The sequence below is a fragment of the Schistocerca americana genome, chromosome 8 (genome assembly GCF_021461395.2).
Source record: "Schistocerca americana isolate TAMUIC-IGC-003095 chromosome 8, iqSchAmer2.1, whole genome shotgun sequence".
In the NCBI taxonomy this organism is placed as follows: domain Eukaryota; kingdom Metazoa; phylum Arthropoda; class Insecta; order Orthoptera; family Acrididae; genus Schistocerca; species Schistocerca americana.
The window spans coordinates 492,292,674-492,310,891 of NC_060126.1; the positions used below are offsets into that span (position 1 = coordinate 492,292,674).

Below are 18,218 nucleotides of genomic sequence, written 5' to 3' on the forward strand. Positions count from 1 at the left end.
TGGTACAATAGAGCATCTCGCAAGTTCTGTTCCTGACATAAAACCGATGTTGCATCTCATTGGCTACGTTCCTCTTGGCAAGGTAAAAATCTGGCTTGACAGATCATTACTTTCACACTTTTCAGTATTATGTAACGTGAAATTCGACGCTGTGATGTCAGAAAATTCGACCAGCTCCTCGTCTACGAACGCTTTCACGTCCCGTGACAGGATGCCTTAAGGCCCTGAAAGCCTGGTTCCTCCCTCTCGTCGTAGTGAATGTCCCACACGTGTTGAGTGACAAATGGCCACCTCTAGCACGAGTTTCCCAGTTCTCTGCACCAGCATGGTTCTCTCCTACACCGCAGCAAAGGATTCTGTGACTAAATTCATACTTTATGCAAATCGTGTCAAGAGCGAGCGGTGAGACCGGAAATGACGCACGAACTTCATTCGCTGGCCTGTCTGATGCCTGGGCACCTTCACAATGTGTAGACCCCACTTGTGATTTATGATGTTTCAAAAAAGGTTCAAATGGCTCCGAGCACTATGGGACTTAACTTCTGAGGTCATCAGTCCCCTAGAACTTAGAACTACTTACACCTAACTAACCTAACTACATCACACACATCCATGCCCGAGGCAGGATTCGAACCTGCGACCGTAGCGGTCGCGCTGTTCCAGACTGTAGCGCCTAGAACCGCTCTGCCATACCGCCCGGCTTATAATGTTTCCCCAGCATTCTCAGTTGACATATTTTCAATCTTCATCATACAGTGGTTTGCGCCAAAAAAGTGCTGCAGTCTCATAAACTCATCCTCTATTGGAACTTCATGGCGTGGTCAATGTCTTAATAGAAAAACTATAACAATCTGATTATTTTTGTTTCCAGTTCCAAACGTATGCTGATTTATTTTGAATTAATATCCCGTGCGTCGTTAAAACTTTATTTGAGCAACGTGTCCGTCGTCCGTCGAATTAATGATCGGTCTGTAATGTATGGGATAACAAAGGTTACAATACGAAAACCGTGATATTTAAGATAATAAACGCCATTTTACACGGAAAATGTTTACAGCGTTAGGGCAGTACGATGACCGTCTTTTAATTCTCCTGTCACGTTGTTCAGCATCAGGTCCCACAAGTGGTAACATTACCGGTTTAGACTCTTTACCAAATCATTGACAGATGATAGTAAGATACTAGGGAGCTAAATCACAAAATCAAACTTCTATACACAACCATATCCACCTGAATGCGTCACACAGTAGCTCGTCAGCAGGTTAACAGGCCCTGAGAACCGCTCCTCAAGTAACACATCTGCGCTCTGATTCTTGGAACTGAACGCAGCAGTCGAGTATGAAATAGCGTTAAGTCGGTAAATCTTGAAGCGCAAATATCAAACCGAGAATATTGGTATCGCAAAACTGTTCTACATCTACATTCATACTCCGCAAGCCAACTGACGGTGTGTGGCGGAGGGTACCTTGAGTACCTCTATCTGTTCTCCCTTCTATTCCAGTCTCGTATTGTTCGTGGAAAGAAAGATTGTCGGTATGCCTCTGTGTGGGCTCTAATCTCTCTGATTTTATCTTCATGGTCTCTTCGCGAGATATACGTAGGAGAGAGCAATATACTGCTTGACTCCTTGGTTAAGGTATGTTCTCGAAACTTCAACAAAAGCCCGAACCGAGCTACTGAGAGACTCTCCTGCAGAGTCTTCCACTGGAGTTTGTCTATCATCTCCGTAACGCTTTCGCGATTACTAAATGATCCTGTAACGAAGCGCGCTGCTCTCCGTTGGATCTTCTCTATCTCTTCTATCGATCCTATCTGGAACGGATCCCACACTGGTGAGCAGTATTCAAGCAGTGGGCGAACAAGCGTACTGTAACCCACTTCCTTTGTTTTCGGATTGCATTTCCTTAGCATTCTTCGAACGAATCTCAGTCTGGCATCTGCTTTACCGACGATCAACTTTATATGATCATTCCATTTCAAATCACTCCTAATGCCTGCTCCCAGATAATTTATGGACTTAACTGCTTCAAATGGTTCAAATGGCTCTGAGCACTATGGGACTTAACTTCTGAGGTCATCACTCCACTAGAACTCAGAACTACTTAAACCTAACTAACCTAAGGACATCACACACATCCATGCCCGAGGCAGGATTCGATCGTGCGACCGTAGCGGTCGCGCGGTTCCGGACTGTACCGCCTAGAAACGCTCGGCCATCCCGGCCGTCCTAAATGCTTCCAGTTGCTGACCTGCTATATTGTAGCTAAATAATAAAGGATCTTTCTTTCTATATATTCGCAGGACATTACACTTGTCTACATTGAGATTCAATTGCCATTCTCTGCACCATGCGTCAATTCGCTGCAGATCCTCCTGCATTTCAGTACAATTTTCCATTGTTACAACCTCTCGATATACCACAGCATCATCCGCAAAAAGCCTCAGTGAACTTCCGATGTCATCCACAAGGTCATTTATGTATATTGTGAATAGCAACGGTCCTACGACACTCCCCTGCGGCACACCTGAAATCACTCTCACTTTGGAAGACTTCTCTCCATTGAGAATGACATGCTGCGTTCTGTTATCTAGGAACTCTTCAATCCAATCACACAAGTGGTCTGATAGTCCATATGCTCTTACTTTTTTCATTAAACGACTGTGGGGAACTGTATCGAACGCCTTGCAGAAGTCAAGAAACACGGCATCTATCTGGGAAAGAGAGGCTAATAAAACTTATTTAACTACTGATTTAGCTAAGCTAGACTTGCACTATGACTAGGACTGAAGGCGCTCACCCGCAGAAGTGACGCCAGTAGTTAATTAATTGTTTAGTAATTTCTACTTTGCTAAGGCCATCTATCACAATCAGTTTTCTATTGTGGATATTCTTACTCTTAAATTTTCAGTTTAAGAGCTATCGTCTTTATATTATTACATAGTCAACTGAGGCCTTTTTACTTCACTCTAAGTGACGAGTGCTATACTGGATCCGTGATTTCCTGTGAAGAAAGTCACAGTTCGTAATCGCTAACTGGAAGTCAACTGAAACAAAAGTGGCGTCTGACATTGCCTTAGGAAACGTTGTAGGTCCTCTGCTTTTCCTATTCCATATAAACATTTAGGAGACAATGTGAGCAGCCCTCTTAGACTGTTTGCATTGATGCAGTCTTTTATCGTCAGCGAACGCAGTAGAATAACTCTGTAGGATTTTATACTTTAATTGTGGAGTTAAAATAACACAACTACACTGGGGTATAAGCAACTTAAGAGCATTTCTTGACCCTTACAGCTCCAAATTTCTTCGAGGTCGGCGACGCAGGAGCGGTGATCGAAGCGCTGATGGTGTCTGGGGTGGGGAAGAGGCTGTGCGCCGCCATGATGGAGACGGAGGGCGTGAAGCAGCTGGTGACATCTGGCGACAGGAAGTTCGACCTGCTCCTGATCGAGGTGTTCTCGAACGACTGCTACCTGGCGTTCGCCCACAAGTACCGCGTGCCCGTGGTGGGGGCGGTGGCGCTCGGCGGCGGGCTCAGCTGGATGACCGACATGGTGGGCAACCCCTTCCCACACGCCTACCTGCCGGAGCCCATGCTGCCCCTCAGCACCGGCATGAGCTTCCTGCAGCGCATGCACAACTCGCTCTTCGGCAACTTCCTCAGGTTCTACCGGCAGTTCTATTACCTCCCGTCGCTGGACTCCATGGTTCGCCAGCATTTCAGTGACCCCGACATGCCGTCCCTGGCAAACCTGGAGCGCAACACGTCACTCCTGCTGGTGAACACTCACGTCAGCTTCTATTACCCCCGGCCTCTGGTGCCGAACATAATAGAGGTTGGAGGCATGCACATCAAGCCTCCGAAGAAGCTGCCACAGGTAGGCGGGAAAATACTGGGTGATCAAAAAGTCAGTATAAATTTGAAAACTGAATAAATCACGGAATAGTGTAGATAGAGAGGTACAAATTGACACATATGCTTGGAATGACATGGGGTTTTATTAGAACCAAAAAAATACAAACGTTCAAAAAATGTCCGACATATGGCGCTTCATCTGACCAGAACAGCAATAATTAGCATAACAAAGTAAGACAAAGCAAAGATTATGTTCTTTACAGGAAATGCTCAATATTGCCACCGTCATTCCTTAACAATAACTGTAGTCGAGGAATAATGTTGTGAACAGCACTGTAAAGCCTGTCCGGAGTTATGGTGAGGCATTGGCATCGGATGTTGTCTTTCAGCATCCCTAGAGATGTCGGTCGATCACGATGCACTTGCGGCTTCAGGTAACCCCAAAGCCAATAAGAGCACAGACTGAGGTCTGGGGACCTGGGAAGCCAAGCATGACGAAAGCGGCGGCTGAGCACACGATCATCACCAAACGACACCCGCAAGAGATCTTTCACACGTCTAGCAATACTTCGTTTTTTTTGTTTTTTTGGGTTCTAATAAAACCCCATGTCATTCCAAGCATGTGTGTCAATTTTTACCTCTCTATCTACATTATTCCGTGGTTTATTAAGTTTCCAGATTTATACTGACTTTTTGATCACCTAGTATTTTATTTACTTTGCTTTTCATTTTCTGAATCAAGGTCTGTGGCGTGAGTCGCTACACGCATAATTCATGTGATTGTAATGAAAAAAGAGAGCAGAAATAGCGTATTCAGACAAGTAACTCAGTACAATGGAAGGCTCGAAACTACAGCGAGAAATTCACATATAAAAAAGCCTTGAATACTCGGCTTTGGCCGGTTACTTCTTTATTCCCGTTTACATCAGACAAGTAAAGGAATGAAATCAGCCTCTACTGCAAAAATGAGCATAGCTTATGTAGAGGAAACGTGCCTAATATGAGACACACTTTTGTAAACCCATTTGAAAGGCTTAAAAGTAAGTGCAATTCTATTCTTTATGATGGTAATAAGATATTGCATTATTTAATTTTATCATACAATTATCGTATTTGCAATAATAAACAATCTTCCAGAGTAGTTATTACATCTTCACAAACAAGGCATTTCTTAGAAATGATATCAAAGCTTCCTAATATTATTACAGAATAATGACATATGAATATACAATTTTTACACGTTCATTCATTTCTGTTATCCTTCTCTCATTTCTCACTACTTAGGTTTATATTTACGACATCCAGGGCAAACAAAATTGTCTTCTGTGTCACCGCAATCTTCATGAGACCAGCGATAACATTTCGTGCACTGTGCCCATTTCTCCCCGTGTTTGTCTTCAGAAAAGCGCCCAGTACAGAACAGACACTCTGCGTCATCGTCATCACTGCTGTCTGAATCCCCACTGTCATCAAGATGGACATCGGATGCCGAGTCACTAGACGATTCTTCTGCTTTAAGTCAACGATTTGAAGATTTTCCACTCTTCTCCCCAAATAACTTTCTGGCTGCTTTCTTAGCTTCAGCCTCTGATTTTTTCTGTTTAGATTCTGGCAATTGCTTCACATAAGGAGTTGAAGTAAGTAACGCAGCAGAGCACGAACGCGATGTTTGACCTATTTGACTATCTGCAGGTGGTTTCGCGATGTGTGGGAGAGGTCTGATGTCTGCCGGGCTGACAGCCTGAGCATCACCGTCAGTAGTTTCATTTTCGTTTTTGGCATCTCTTTCTTGAAGAGCGTCAGTATGGCGATGAATTGAAAATTCATGTTCCCTAAAGATGTTTCTGTTGCGTGGGATGAGACCTGTTTTTCTGAAGTCATTCACAGATGCTTCCATTGTTGCTGCTCGATTGTAATCTCCCCCAAATAACCTGGCTATTACGGCCGCGGTGGTCTAGCGGTTCTAGGCGCGCAGTCCGGAACCGCGCGACTGCTACAGTCGCAGGTTCGAATCCTGCCTCGGGCATGGATGTGTGTGATGTCCTTAGGTTAGTTAGGTTTAAGTAGTTCTAAGTTCTAGGGGACTGATGACCACAGTAGTTAAGTCCCATAGTGCTCAGAGCCATTTGCACCATTTTTTTTAACCTGGCTATTAATAATGGAGTGATAACACGCCCAGGGTAACTGCCAACCACGTTTCTATCTCTTGGGCATAGTAGGTTTATAAGGCCCCATAAATCCGGCGTCAAGTGGCTGCATTTTATACGTTGAGTGAGGTGGCAAACATACAATATGAACATTGTTTTCACGTGCTGTATCTAACATATCGAGATTCTTTGTGCGGGAATAATGCCCATCCAGCATCAAAATGACAGGGTCACTTGAAGATGGCTTTACATAACTTACAAAATGATCAAACCACTGAGTAAAAATGTGAGTTTGTATCCAGCCACTTGGATAACAAGCTGATATTGATCCTGCAGGTGCACCGTCCATCAATTCCTGCTTCATAATCTTCCTTTAGAAGACGATTAGTGGTGGAACGTAAGTGCCAGCTGCGTTCATACACGTTACAACTGTGATGAGATTTCCCCTTTCTGCTGAAGTCATGGCAGCAACTTGTCTCTTCCCTTTCATAGCAATAACCTTGCTGTGTTTGTGCTGCACAGACGTCACCCCAGTTTCGTCAACATTGAAGACTCGATGAGGGTTATGGTTGACTTTAGATAGCACAGATTCGTAAATATCAAAAAATCTCCCCGCACTTTCTGGAGTGATTCCTTTTACTCTTGCTGCAAGACCCTGAGGAGTTCTCATTGATGAATCGGGATGTCTCTTAAGGAAAGCTCGGAGCCATTTCTTTCCTGTTGAAGTCTTTCCTGAATTGAAGGAATTCTTCAGCCTATTCCTGACAGCTAACTGGAAGGCCACACTTCGTATGTCCTTACATTTAAGAGCATAAAATCGCTCTTCCATTGCAAGGCCTTGGTAAGGATGGTGGTCTACGCCATCACACACATATATCAATATAGTCAGAGTGGAGATTCATACGGATCTCATCAGAAAAGAGCGTAGTCTAGCAAGAGCGGTTTCGTGCTTTCACTTCTTGGTCTCTTTTCTATTTACTTTGCTTTGTTTTATTGTTATTATTACTTGCGTAACAACGCATATACGAAAAGAGCCGCGAAATACCTTTCAGTAATGCTGTGCCATGAATTTCTTTATAAACATTAATTTTCAACAAAACAGAATATATCGTATTGTTATTGTTCTGTATCTGGCTTTCTATTAAAGGAACATTTTTACGTTACTGTAACTCACTATAAAATTCAACATATCTTCCCTACTTTATAGTTATTGAAAATGAAAATTACTTTGTTATGAATACTGATGTTACAGTTCGCAATGATTGCTCAACATCAAAATTTTGCAGTGCATTTTTGTTAACAGTAAAACACCAATAATTACCACGACTAGCACAAGAACATGAGACTATTATCGGAGAAAAAGACGTTTTTTCTATAAGGTTTGCCAGACCAGAACTAAGCACAGCAAGATTCCTATTATGTTACGAAGCTAAATTATCTTTTTTGTACTGTTAGTAATATATTATCAGCAGCCCGTGTCAACCTCCAAAACACCTCATAAAACCTGCTGCTCTGCTCTGCATGTCCGAAAGCTGAAAGAAATAATTTTATTTCACTATTACCTTCCCGCTTCTTTGCGGTATGATAGATTTCATTTAATGCAGTTTGAATGCGCCGCGGCAGCGGTCGTTCGTTCGTAGCGCAGTTCTGCACCACGGATAATATTTAAATAACTGAAAATGTCTTAAAGGGATGGGATAATATGCCGAGCAAGCTATTACAAATAATAATGCAAGGTTTCATTAAATAACTCTATTCAAAACATTTAAATATGTTAATTATTACACACCTTTAAAATGAGTACGTAATGGCGTACATCATTCAATCTTGACAAAAGAATGCTACGCTAGCGTACAATACAACGTCACAGGCTATCCTACTCCCGTAACTCAAAGAAGAAGACAGAGAAATTAATGTTCGTTCTGCATTATTTATACTAGTTGCATATTCTCATCTTTGTTTGATATTTATCGTCTGTGGCGGTTTCAGTACTCGCCGACACAGATATTATCTACAATAAATAATTAAAAAAGTACATAATTCCATACAAGACCAAAACATGATACACAATGTTTTTTCTTTATTATATAATATGTTTTTTGCTAAGAGACGTTACAATGCCCCCTGGCAGCAATTGACTAACGTTAAGAATGTTCGGCAATATGCTGCCACCAACGTCCGTTTTGTCACTGTCTATCACCTTATTTGGAATATTCACTGTTCACTTCTTTGCTCTATTGCACTATAGTTTTAATTACACTCTTTATGGTTTTCTCACACTTTGCGAGGTGACCGTAAACCTAGTCCCAGGGTCATTACAGTTTTCTGGCTCCCCCATTCGGGCTACGTGCAGTCAGAAAACCTGGGAAAACTGCGCCGGAGCCATGGTCATCTTGCCTGGTTTGTCTTAAAACACAGTTTGATTGTTCATCAAAAAAGGTTGGACTTTATCCAATGTTCATAGATAACAAAGGTTATTTATGACAAAATGTTAAACTCTTAGTCTCCTTGTTAAAAATGTACCTTCTACACTCTTTCACATTTGTGTTCTGTGTCACAATGAAAGTCAATCATTAAACATTTTTACAATAGTGTAATGGATTGTCTCTGCACTTATTCACGACAAATGTTCTACCATGGTATGGCATTCGTGTCAGTTTGCTTCACTAATGTGACGAAAACATATAACATATATCACTGAACCAATGAATATTTTGAGTCTATACACAGTAACTGAAGAAAAAAAAAAATGTTTGTCACGTAATTTCGTGTCCAATAAATCATTTTCATATTAGTACATTAACAACGTAGTTGGTAATGTTCGGTTGAGTGTCGACAATGTCGTACGGAGCGGGCGGTGCGAAGCAATTGTTGCGTAGCGTCGTCTGGAACGCGGCGTGCCATCGACCGCTGGGGTCGACGACCTGCTCGCAGTAACAGCGACGGAGTGTTGAGGTGGCGCCCGAGCAGTCGCGAACCGCGCCGAACCATTCACCAATGTCGGCGTGTGGCAGTGGTTTCCCGCGACCGGCTGGCTGGCGGCACGGCACCCGTCTCTGCTTCTCCGCATGGCTCCCCGTCGTAACGCATGAAACAAATATTCCACAACGGTGTACTGTCTTTAAGGATACAGATTATTAGCTGTGGGAGAAAATGCAACTTGGTTAAAAGCGTTTATTGTTCAGTAAGCCGTCGCTTCGCTGGTATGCACAGGATGTTTTGGCGTGATAACAGGTTTCTTGTGACACTAGTATTCAGGGTTCGTCACACACACGTTGTACTACACACTTTCACTTATTCTCACGGTCGATACGCTGCCAGGGCGTCTCTCAACACGCGAAAATGTTTCAGTTCACACACACTAAATGGTTCCGTCGAGCGATGTTTGTTTGAATCAACTCAGAACGGATCACTAACTACCGTTTTTACACACAGTGTATTGTTCGTTGAGCACTGCACTATGACAGTTAGTCACTCAACACTTATCTTATACCGACGTATATATTGGTGCAGATACAACAGTCATTTTCTGTCCCTACTACACACAATATTCCGTCCTTTTCTAGATTGTTTATGCACACAGTTTATTTTTAATGCATATCAATTGTTCTTCGCATAATCACTCTCATCTACATTGAGTCCATTGTTTTTACCTTGTCATTACACACTTTTAATACTATTACTAGGCATATATGGCCTTTTGTAATTATTTTAAGGTGTGTGATTTTTGGCACATAGCTTTCTTTTCCTTTTTCAGTGTAGCTTGCCAGGTTATCACCCATCTAGCAAACAGATTTTACCATGTGCATGACAGCTTGACTTGGGCATATTGCTCAATAAATACTTCATTTAGTACTAGTATTATTTTTAATAATCTGTCCTACAGGACTACAGTGTAGTTTCCGCGTGACTTGATTCGCGTACCGCGTAATTAATATTCAAGGCCGTGTACCAAGTACACAGGTTTCAATTGAAGCATCGATACATACAAAGCGTAGGTTACAAGGAACGGGTTTGTTTTTAATCGAATTCTGTTCCAGTGTCGTTCTCAGATCACTACTGGCAGTAAACGTTACATCACATAATTGTTTCGTACTACAAAGTCAATTTTTGGAGAGACTCTCTCTCAGGGTTCCTTAATTCTAACAAAATTACATCTGTTACATTACTATATGAGATTTCATCATTAATTGTACTTATTTACTACAAATGAAAAATGATTCAAGAAATTAATCATTATTTTATCAACAAAAAGATTATTGATTGCTTGATGAGCATATAGTATTTTAATGACACTAATTGTCTGTAAACAAAGTCTTCCATTTGCATGCTATTGCTCAGTTTACTGATTCTACTTCCTCAAAATTTTAACTAAACACAAATTCTTTCTTAAAGCTAACATACTTATACTCTAAAACACAATTGAAATCTTCTCATAACTACTACTATTTACATCTGACACGTCATTGAATAAATAATTTTACATCTTTCAAATGTCTCTAACTACTACTTCCCTCCTTGACCAAGGGATGGAGTAAGATGCGCGACAGTATGTTTTGTGGGGCATCACCTCTATGTGATAGTGGTACCCCTTGACTATTCCTGGTCGGTCGGTAAATACCATGGTATATTCCGATAGCAGCTGCGTCAACTGTTGCTTTTGTATGTTGCTTAAACCTTCAGATTCCTGTACTTTGGTTTGAAATTCAACAACATTTGTTTCAAAATTTCGATCTTCTATACTCGGATAATAGAGATCTGTCACAGGTGAATAATCATTGAGGTGACGTACCCAGGGGTTCCTACATTTGATATTAATTCGATTGCAACATGGCACAAGTACCTCCTTCGATTTCATCATAGACAACTCAATCCTCCTACCTTTATTAACTATGTTTAGTTTTCCCGAGGAGAGGTCGATCACTGCGTCCCTCTCACGGAGAAAATCTACTCCCAGAATGCAGGCCACCTTTAACCCTTTAACAATGAGGAACGAGCTCACTATGGCTTCGCCCTCCTTATAAATCTCCACCTGCACCTGGTACTTAACTAATTGGCTCTGTGCACTTATAGCTCCAGACACCCTGCAATTATTAACCGGGAAAGTCGGTATGCTACGTCCCTTCCCCAGCGCTTTACACAACTCTGTACTCATTACACTCACCGAGGCACCTGTGTCGATGATTATATTCACTGCAACATCATTGATTTTCGCTTCTATTATGGCTTGCACATTTTCGTTGCTATCTTTCTTACATTCATGCGGTTCGGTCAGTAGATCTTTATCCATGCTGATACCGTCGTCGTATCGCAGCATATGTATTCCAGCGATATTATTGTCATTCGTCTTGCTCTCACTCCACCCCTCGGCCAGCGATGGAGAGCATATCGAGGCCGATTCTACACTCCTGGAAATGGAAAAAAGAACACATTGACACCGGTGTGTCAGACCCACCATACTTGCTCCGGACACTGCGAGAGGGCTGTACAAGCAATGATCACACGCACGGCGCAGCGGACACACCAGGAACCGCGGTGTTGGCCGTCGAATGGCGCTAGCTGCGCAGCATTTGTGCACCGCCGCCGTCAGTGTCAGCCAGTTTGCTGTGGCATACGGAGCTCCATCGCAGTCTTTAACACTGGTAGCATGCCGCGACAGCGTGGACGTGAACCGTATGTGCAGTTGACGGACTTTGAGCGAGGGCGTATAGTGGGCATGCGGGAGGCCGGGTGGACGTACCGCCGAATTGCTCAACACGTGGGGCGTGAGGTCACCACAGTACATCGATGTTGTCGCCAGTGGTCGGCGGAAGGTGCACGTGCCCGTCGACCTGGGACCGGACCGCAGCGACGCACGGATGCACGCCAAGACCGTAGGATCCTACGCAGTGCCGCAGGGGACCGCACCGCCACTTCCCAGCAAATTAGGGACACTGTTGCTCCTGGGGTATCGACGAGGACCATTCGCAACCGTCTCCATGAAGCTGGGCTACGGTCCCGCACACCGTTAGGCCGTCTTCCGCTCACGCCCCAACATCGTGCAGCCCGCCTCCAGTGGTGTCGCGACAGGCGTGAATGGAGGGACGAATGGAGACGTGTCGTCTTCAGCGATGAGAGTCGCTTCTGCCTTGGTGCCAATGATGGTCGTATGCGTGTTTGGCGCCGTGGAGGTGAGCGCCACAATCAGGACTGCATACGACCGAGGCACACAGGGCCAACACCCGGCATCATGGTGTGGGGAGCGATCTCCTACACTGGCCGTACACCACTGGTGATCGTCGAGGGGACACTGAATAGTGCACGGTACATCCAAACCGTCATCGAACCCATCGTTCTACCATTCCTAGACCGGCAAGGGAACTTGCTGTGCCAACAGGACAATGCACGTCCGCATGTATCCCGTGCCACCCAACGTGCTCTAGAAGGTGTAAGTCAACTACCCTGGCCAGCAAGATCTCCGGATCTGTCCCCCATTGAGCATGTTTGGGACTGGATGAAGCGTCGTCTCATGCGGTCTGCACGTCCAGCACGAACGCTGGTCCAACTGAGGCGCCAAGTGGAAATGGCATGGCAAGCCGTTCCACAGGACTACATCCAGCATCTCTACGATCGTCTCCACGGGAGAATAGCAGCCTGCATTGCTGCGAAAGGTGGATATACACTGTACTAGTGCCGACATTGTGCATGCTCTGTTGCCTGTGTCTATGTGCCTGTGGTTCTGTCAGTGTGATCATGTGATGTATCTGACCCCAGGAATGTGTCAATAAAGTTTCCCCTTCCTGGGACAATGAATTCACGGTGCTCTTATTTCAATTTCCAGGAGTGTAGTTTGTTGGATGGCTTGCTTGCGAGGTACTTGGACGGCTATTGTCCGCTACCTCTATGTGTACGTTTTGATTTGTATGCCGCCACGACTGCGCAATAGGCGCGTTTTGCAGTGGTGGTCTGTTGTTATCGTACCGGTCATTACCCTGCCGCTCTGGGCTTGGTCGCTGATTCTGATTCCAATTGCGATTACTGTCGCTGTAATTGCTATGCTACTGACCTCGCGCATTTTTCCAGCGGTTGGTTCCTGGCAGTCCGGAATCGTACCGGTCGTCAAATCGACGCTTTTTATTATGGGACAGTTGACTATACCCGTTCTGACTTCTCCCATTACTACCATTTTGCGAATGCTCTTGCCTCTTGTTACCACCCCCACCATTTCCATGGTTGTGGTTTTGTGCACTATTATTTCTATCATGTTTACACCCTGATCCATTATTACGCGAGTGATCACACGCTGCTTTTGCGTCTTCCTGGATTAAGTCTATTGAATCTAGAACAGACAGGAAATGTTCCATGTCGCTCTCTGGTACGTGTATTAATTTCTCTTTGATATGAATGGGTAAATGTGATTTTAGGAGTCTTATTATGTCTCTTGGTGAGATAGGCTCGTCCCAGTAGCGCGTTTTGTTTATATATTTCTCGAAATACCGTCTCAGATTCCCAAGACGGGGTGAGTACGGTTCGGGATTGTATACTTGTTTTCTTAGCCGCTCTTGTATACAAGGCGACCAGTATTTCGACAAAAACGCCCTTTCAAACTGTTCATACGTCATGCAGCTGTCTGCTACTTCCGTAGCCCACAACGCTGCATCACCCTGAATGCATGACATTACGTATTGAATTTTCTGTGCTTCGTTCCACACACTAGGCAAGACATTTTTAAAGCTTTTTATGAATACTACTGGGTGTACTGACTTCCGTTCAGTAGTAAACGTTTGAAACTGCCTATTTTTTATCAAACTTTCTTCAACTAATATTTTTGGACTATACTGGTTTGCTCCTGGGACATAGGCTGTGTGCTCCGAACCGAAGCTGCAGCTCTTCGCATTATCGCCTAAAGATTCACCATTGTTGCGTCGCGTATAAGTTTGTGCGTTGCCAAAAACATTGGCTGTTGGCGACATAGTTTCATGTTCAAGATGTTTGTTACTCTGTGCTAAACCCTTTTCCAAGTCGGATATCCGTTTGTTAATATTCACTTGCCACTGCGGAATATCCTCACTGAGTATTTGTTTGATGGTTTGCACGTCGTTCTGTACCTGACTATTTACTGCAGTACTGAACGATTCGGGATCTCTATCTGCCATGGCTGCTTGTACCTTAGAATTAATATTTTTGTCGATCTCACTCTCCTTCGCTTCTAGCCATGAGTTGAATTCGGTTTCAATTTTAGTCGCTTGTTCGTTCCACTTCTGCTCTACAAGCTGTGTGGAATCCATTTCTAGCTTTTCTAATCGGTTGGCTAAGACACCTATCTCGTCTACCCTGTTAGTGTTTGCTACTTGCAGGTTGTTGACCTGTACAGTCAACTCCTGCACGGCCTTAGGTATCGACTCATAATTCTGTTTCATACAGGCAATCTCTTTTTTCATATTTTCTAACGATTGCACAAGTTGCTGGTCCCGCTCAGCTTGCTGGCGATCCCGCTCAGCCTGCTGGGCAAGAAACTTTTCCTCTAGCCGGCGATCCCGCTCAGCTTGCTGGGCAAGGAAATTTTCTGCTAACTGGCGATCTCGCTCAGCTTGCTGGCGATCTCGCTCAGCTTGCTGGCGATCTCGCTCGGCTTGCTGTTGCGCAAATTTTGCCTGGTAATCCAGCACGCGCTCTAATATCGCCTGAAGTGAATACCCCCCAGGCAGATTACCACTCTCTGGTTCCTGCTTTTCTGGAGGTGGTGCAATTTCTTTATCTACCTCTCCTTGAGCACTGGTGGGCGGTGGCATCACTTCCTGTGCCCCTGCCCTCACATTTTCGCATGGTATATCCTCAAAGAGAGTACTTGTACTGCTTAATGCACCCGTTTCTACATTTCCTGCACTAACTAATGGCTGTTCCTCAGTATCCATATTGCTCGGACGTTGACTACGCAATTTAACCATATTCATAAATTACCTACTCGAACACACGGTCTGACAGTTTTTCCTTGCACACAAAATATGTTAATTTATCTACAATACACTGCACACTAAAAATTACTATCTACAATCAACTTTGCCCTGTCATAAACACTAACTTCAAACTACGCACACCACTAGCGATATGAGATCACTTCACTGGAGTTAAGCTTCTACAAACAGGACAACTACACTGTAGTCTTACCTTTTATTTATCTGATCTCGGGGTTCGGCTGCCCCCGGATTATGTAGTCGTTACAGTTTCTCAGTACTTTCAGGATCGTTTCCTCTGACTCGCTTGCAGTGGTGCGTTTTTCCATGAAAGAATGTTTGTACATTCATTAATACATGGCATTAATCATGATACACATACATACATTTATCACTAAATACATACATATATATAACAATAGACACTGAAAGAAAATGCATAAAACAATTATTTTCGTGGCCACTGCAAATTCGGGCCCCGCGTTTTTGGGCGACAGTTTCACTTCTTGGTCTCTTTTCTATTTACTTTGCTTTGTTTTATTGTTATTATTACTTGCGTAACAACGCATATACGAAAAGAGCCGCGAAATACCTTTCAGTAATGCTGTGTCATGAATTTCTTTATAAACATTAATTTTCAACAAAACAGGATATATCGTATTGTTATTGTTCTGTATCTGGCTTTCTATTAAAGGAACATTTTTACGTTACTGTAACTCACTATAAAATTCAACATATCTTCCCTACTTTATAGTTATTGAAAATGAAAATTACTTTGTTATGAATACTGATGTTACAGTTCGCAATGATTGCTCAACATCAAAATTTTGCAGTGCATTTTTGTTAACAGTAAAACACCAATAATTACCACGACTAGCACAAGAACATGAGACTATTATCGGAGAAAAAGACGTTTTTTCTATAAGGTTTGCCAGACCAGAACTAAGCACAGCAGGATTCCTATTATGTTACGAAGCTAAATTATCTTTTTTGTACTGTTAGTAATATATTATCAGCAGCCCGCGTCAACCTGCAAAACACCTCATAAAATCTGCTGCTCTGCTCTGCATGTCCGAAAGCTGAAAGAAATAATTTTATTTCACTATTACCTTCCCGCTTCTTTGCGGTGTGATAGATTTCATTTAATGCAGTTTGAATGCGCCGCGGCAGCGGCTCGTTCGTTCGTAGCTCAGCTCTGCACCACGGATAATATTTAAATAACTGAAAATGTCTTAAAGGGATGGGATAATATGCCGAGCAAGCTATTACAAATAATAATGCAAGGTTTCATTAAATAACTCTATTCAAAACATTTAAATATGTTAATTATTACACACCTTTAAAATGAGTGCGTAATGGCGTACATCTCTCAATCTTGACAAAAGAAGGCTACGCTAGCGTACAATACAACGTCACAGGCTATCCTACTCCCGTAACTCCAAGAAGAAGACAGAGAAATTAATGTTCGTTCTGCATTATTTATACTAGTTGCACATTCTCATCTTTGTTTGATATTTATCGTCTGTGGCGGTTTCAGTACTCGCCGACACAGATATTATCTAAAATAAATAATAAAAAAAGTATATAATTCCATACAAGACCAAAACATGATACACAATGTTTTTTCTTTATTATATAATATGTTTTTGGCTAAGAGACGTTACAGTGCCCATGCGGCACGAGTCCCTCTGCCAGCTCTATTTAGAGGAGGAGCCTTGAGAGACCCCGTGGCACATAACGCCTGCTCATGCAGCGTATTTCGTATCGTTTGTGTCGACACCTGCACTGGTGTAGCAGTTCGGAACTACTGCTGTAGACGTGTGGTGGTGTGCTGAGGGTTTCTCCTTGCTGTTATACGCACGTATCAGTTCTGCACACCTGTCGTTTTTCTTCCGCAGCCGCCTCTGTGACGATCCTCAATTGTTTCTCTCACTAGAAACATTCTAGAGACTATGCTTTGACTCGCACAGACATTTGCTGCGACGTCCACAATTCTCATTCTCTGCTCCATTAGAGTGACTATATGGTGTTTCTTATCGTACATTGTTGTTGCCCCAACCATCCTGAAGCAATGCGAACTCTCACAATGACACACACAGCACATGTAGTCCAATGCTCACGGGTCACTCAGTTTCCATAGACTGCATATAGTGCCCCCTCCCAGTATAATCGTGGACTATTTACGGTAGTGGTAAGTTACTATGGGACCAAACTGCCGCGCGAACCGTGAGAAGACGCCTCAGATCGCACGGCTAACCCGCGCGGAGGACTGTTTACACTACAAACAAACCAGTGTATTGATATCATAACGTATTTCTGGATCACAAAGTTCAATATTAAAGTTTCGGCAATATCTAGCATTTATTTTGACCACTAGAAATACGCTGAAATATTAAAAACTACCAACCAAAAACTTAGGAATCGTCAGTAAGAGTCGTCGTTAATTTATTTATTGGTTATTGATTTATTAATCGTTGATTTCTTATTAATCTTTTATTCTTTCACACTCCTACGGAAGAAATGCCATCAGAATCGTCACGAAACACCCTAATGATGCTGAAAATTATGGATGCGACACTCTTTCCACCCCATCCCTTTCACCTCTTAGGGGAAAAATACCGTCGGCATTGTCATCACACACCGTAATGACCCCGAAAATTATGGATGCGACACTCTTTCCACCCCATCCATTTCACCTCTTAGGGGAAAAATACCGTCGGCATTGTCATCACACACCCTAATGACCTTGAAAATTATGGATGCGACACTCTTTCCACCCCATCCCTTTCACCTCTTAGGGGAAAAATACCGTCGGCATTGTCATCACACACCCTAATGACCTCGAAAATTATGGATGCGACACTCTTTCCACCCCATCCCTTTCACCTCTTAGGGGAAAAATACCGTCGGCATTGTCATCACACACCCTAATGACCTGAAAAATTGTAGATGTGACTCTAGTGTCAGCTCTTACACATCGCCTTTACATGGCACGCTCTTCCCACGCCTAGCCGCTCTCTCAGGAGCGAAATGTCAGCCCAATGAAACCGGGAGCTGCAGCCTCCACACTGATACAGGTCGTTTTCTGTTACTTTCACACGTCACCCCCCTTGTACTCTCTGTACTGCGAGGGGCTTTTTACCTTCACAATAGTTTTTCATAGAGGCTGATCCAAATAAATACCACATTTGGTTCATATTGCTCCAAGTGTTGGAGTTAGGTTTTATATTCAACCCCTAGCCCGTGGCTTCACTTCAAGCTTTCCTGTCTTCACTTACCATATC

At 43.3% G+C, this 18,218-nt stretch overlaps 1 protein-coding gene across 1 annotated transcript in view; it reads left to right on the forward strand.

The window, feature by feature from the left end:
* LOC124545432 (UDP-glucosyltransferase 2-like) overlaps nucleotides 1-18,218 on the forward strand; it is a 150,238-nt gene that overhangs the window by 80,272 nt on the left and 51,748 nt on the right. The window contains exon 3 of the mRNA XM_047124351.1: nucleotides 3,293-3,876. Coding sequence (XP_046980307.1) covers nucleotides 3,293-3,876 — 584 coding nt within the window. The remainder of the gene's footprint in view (nucleotides 1-3,292; nucleotides 3,877-18,218) is intronic.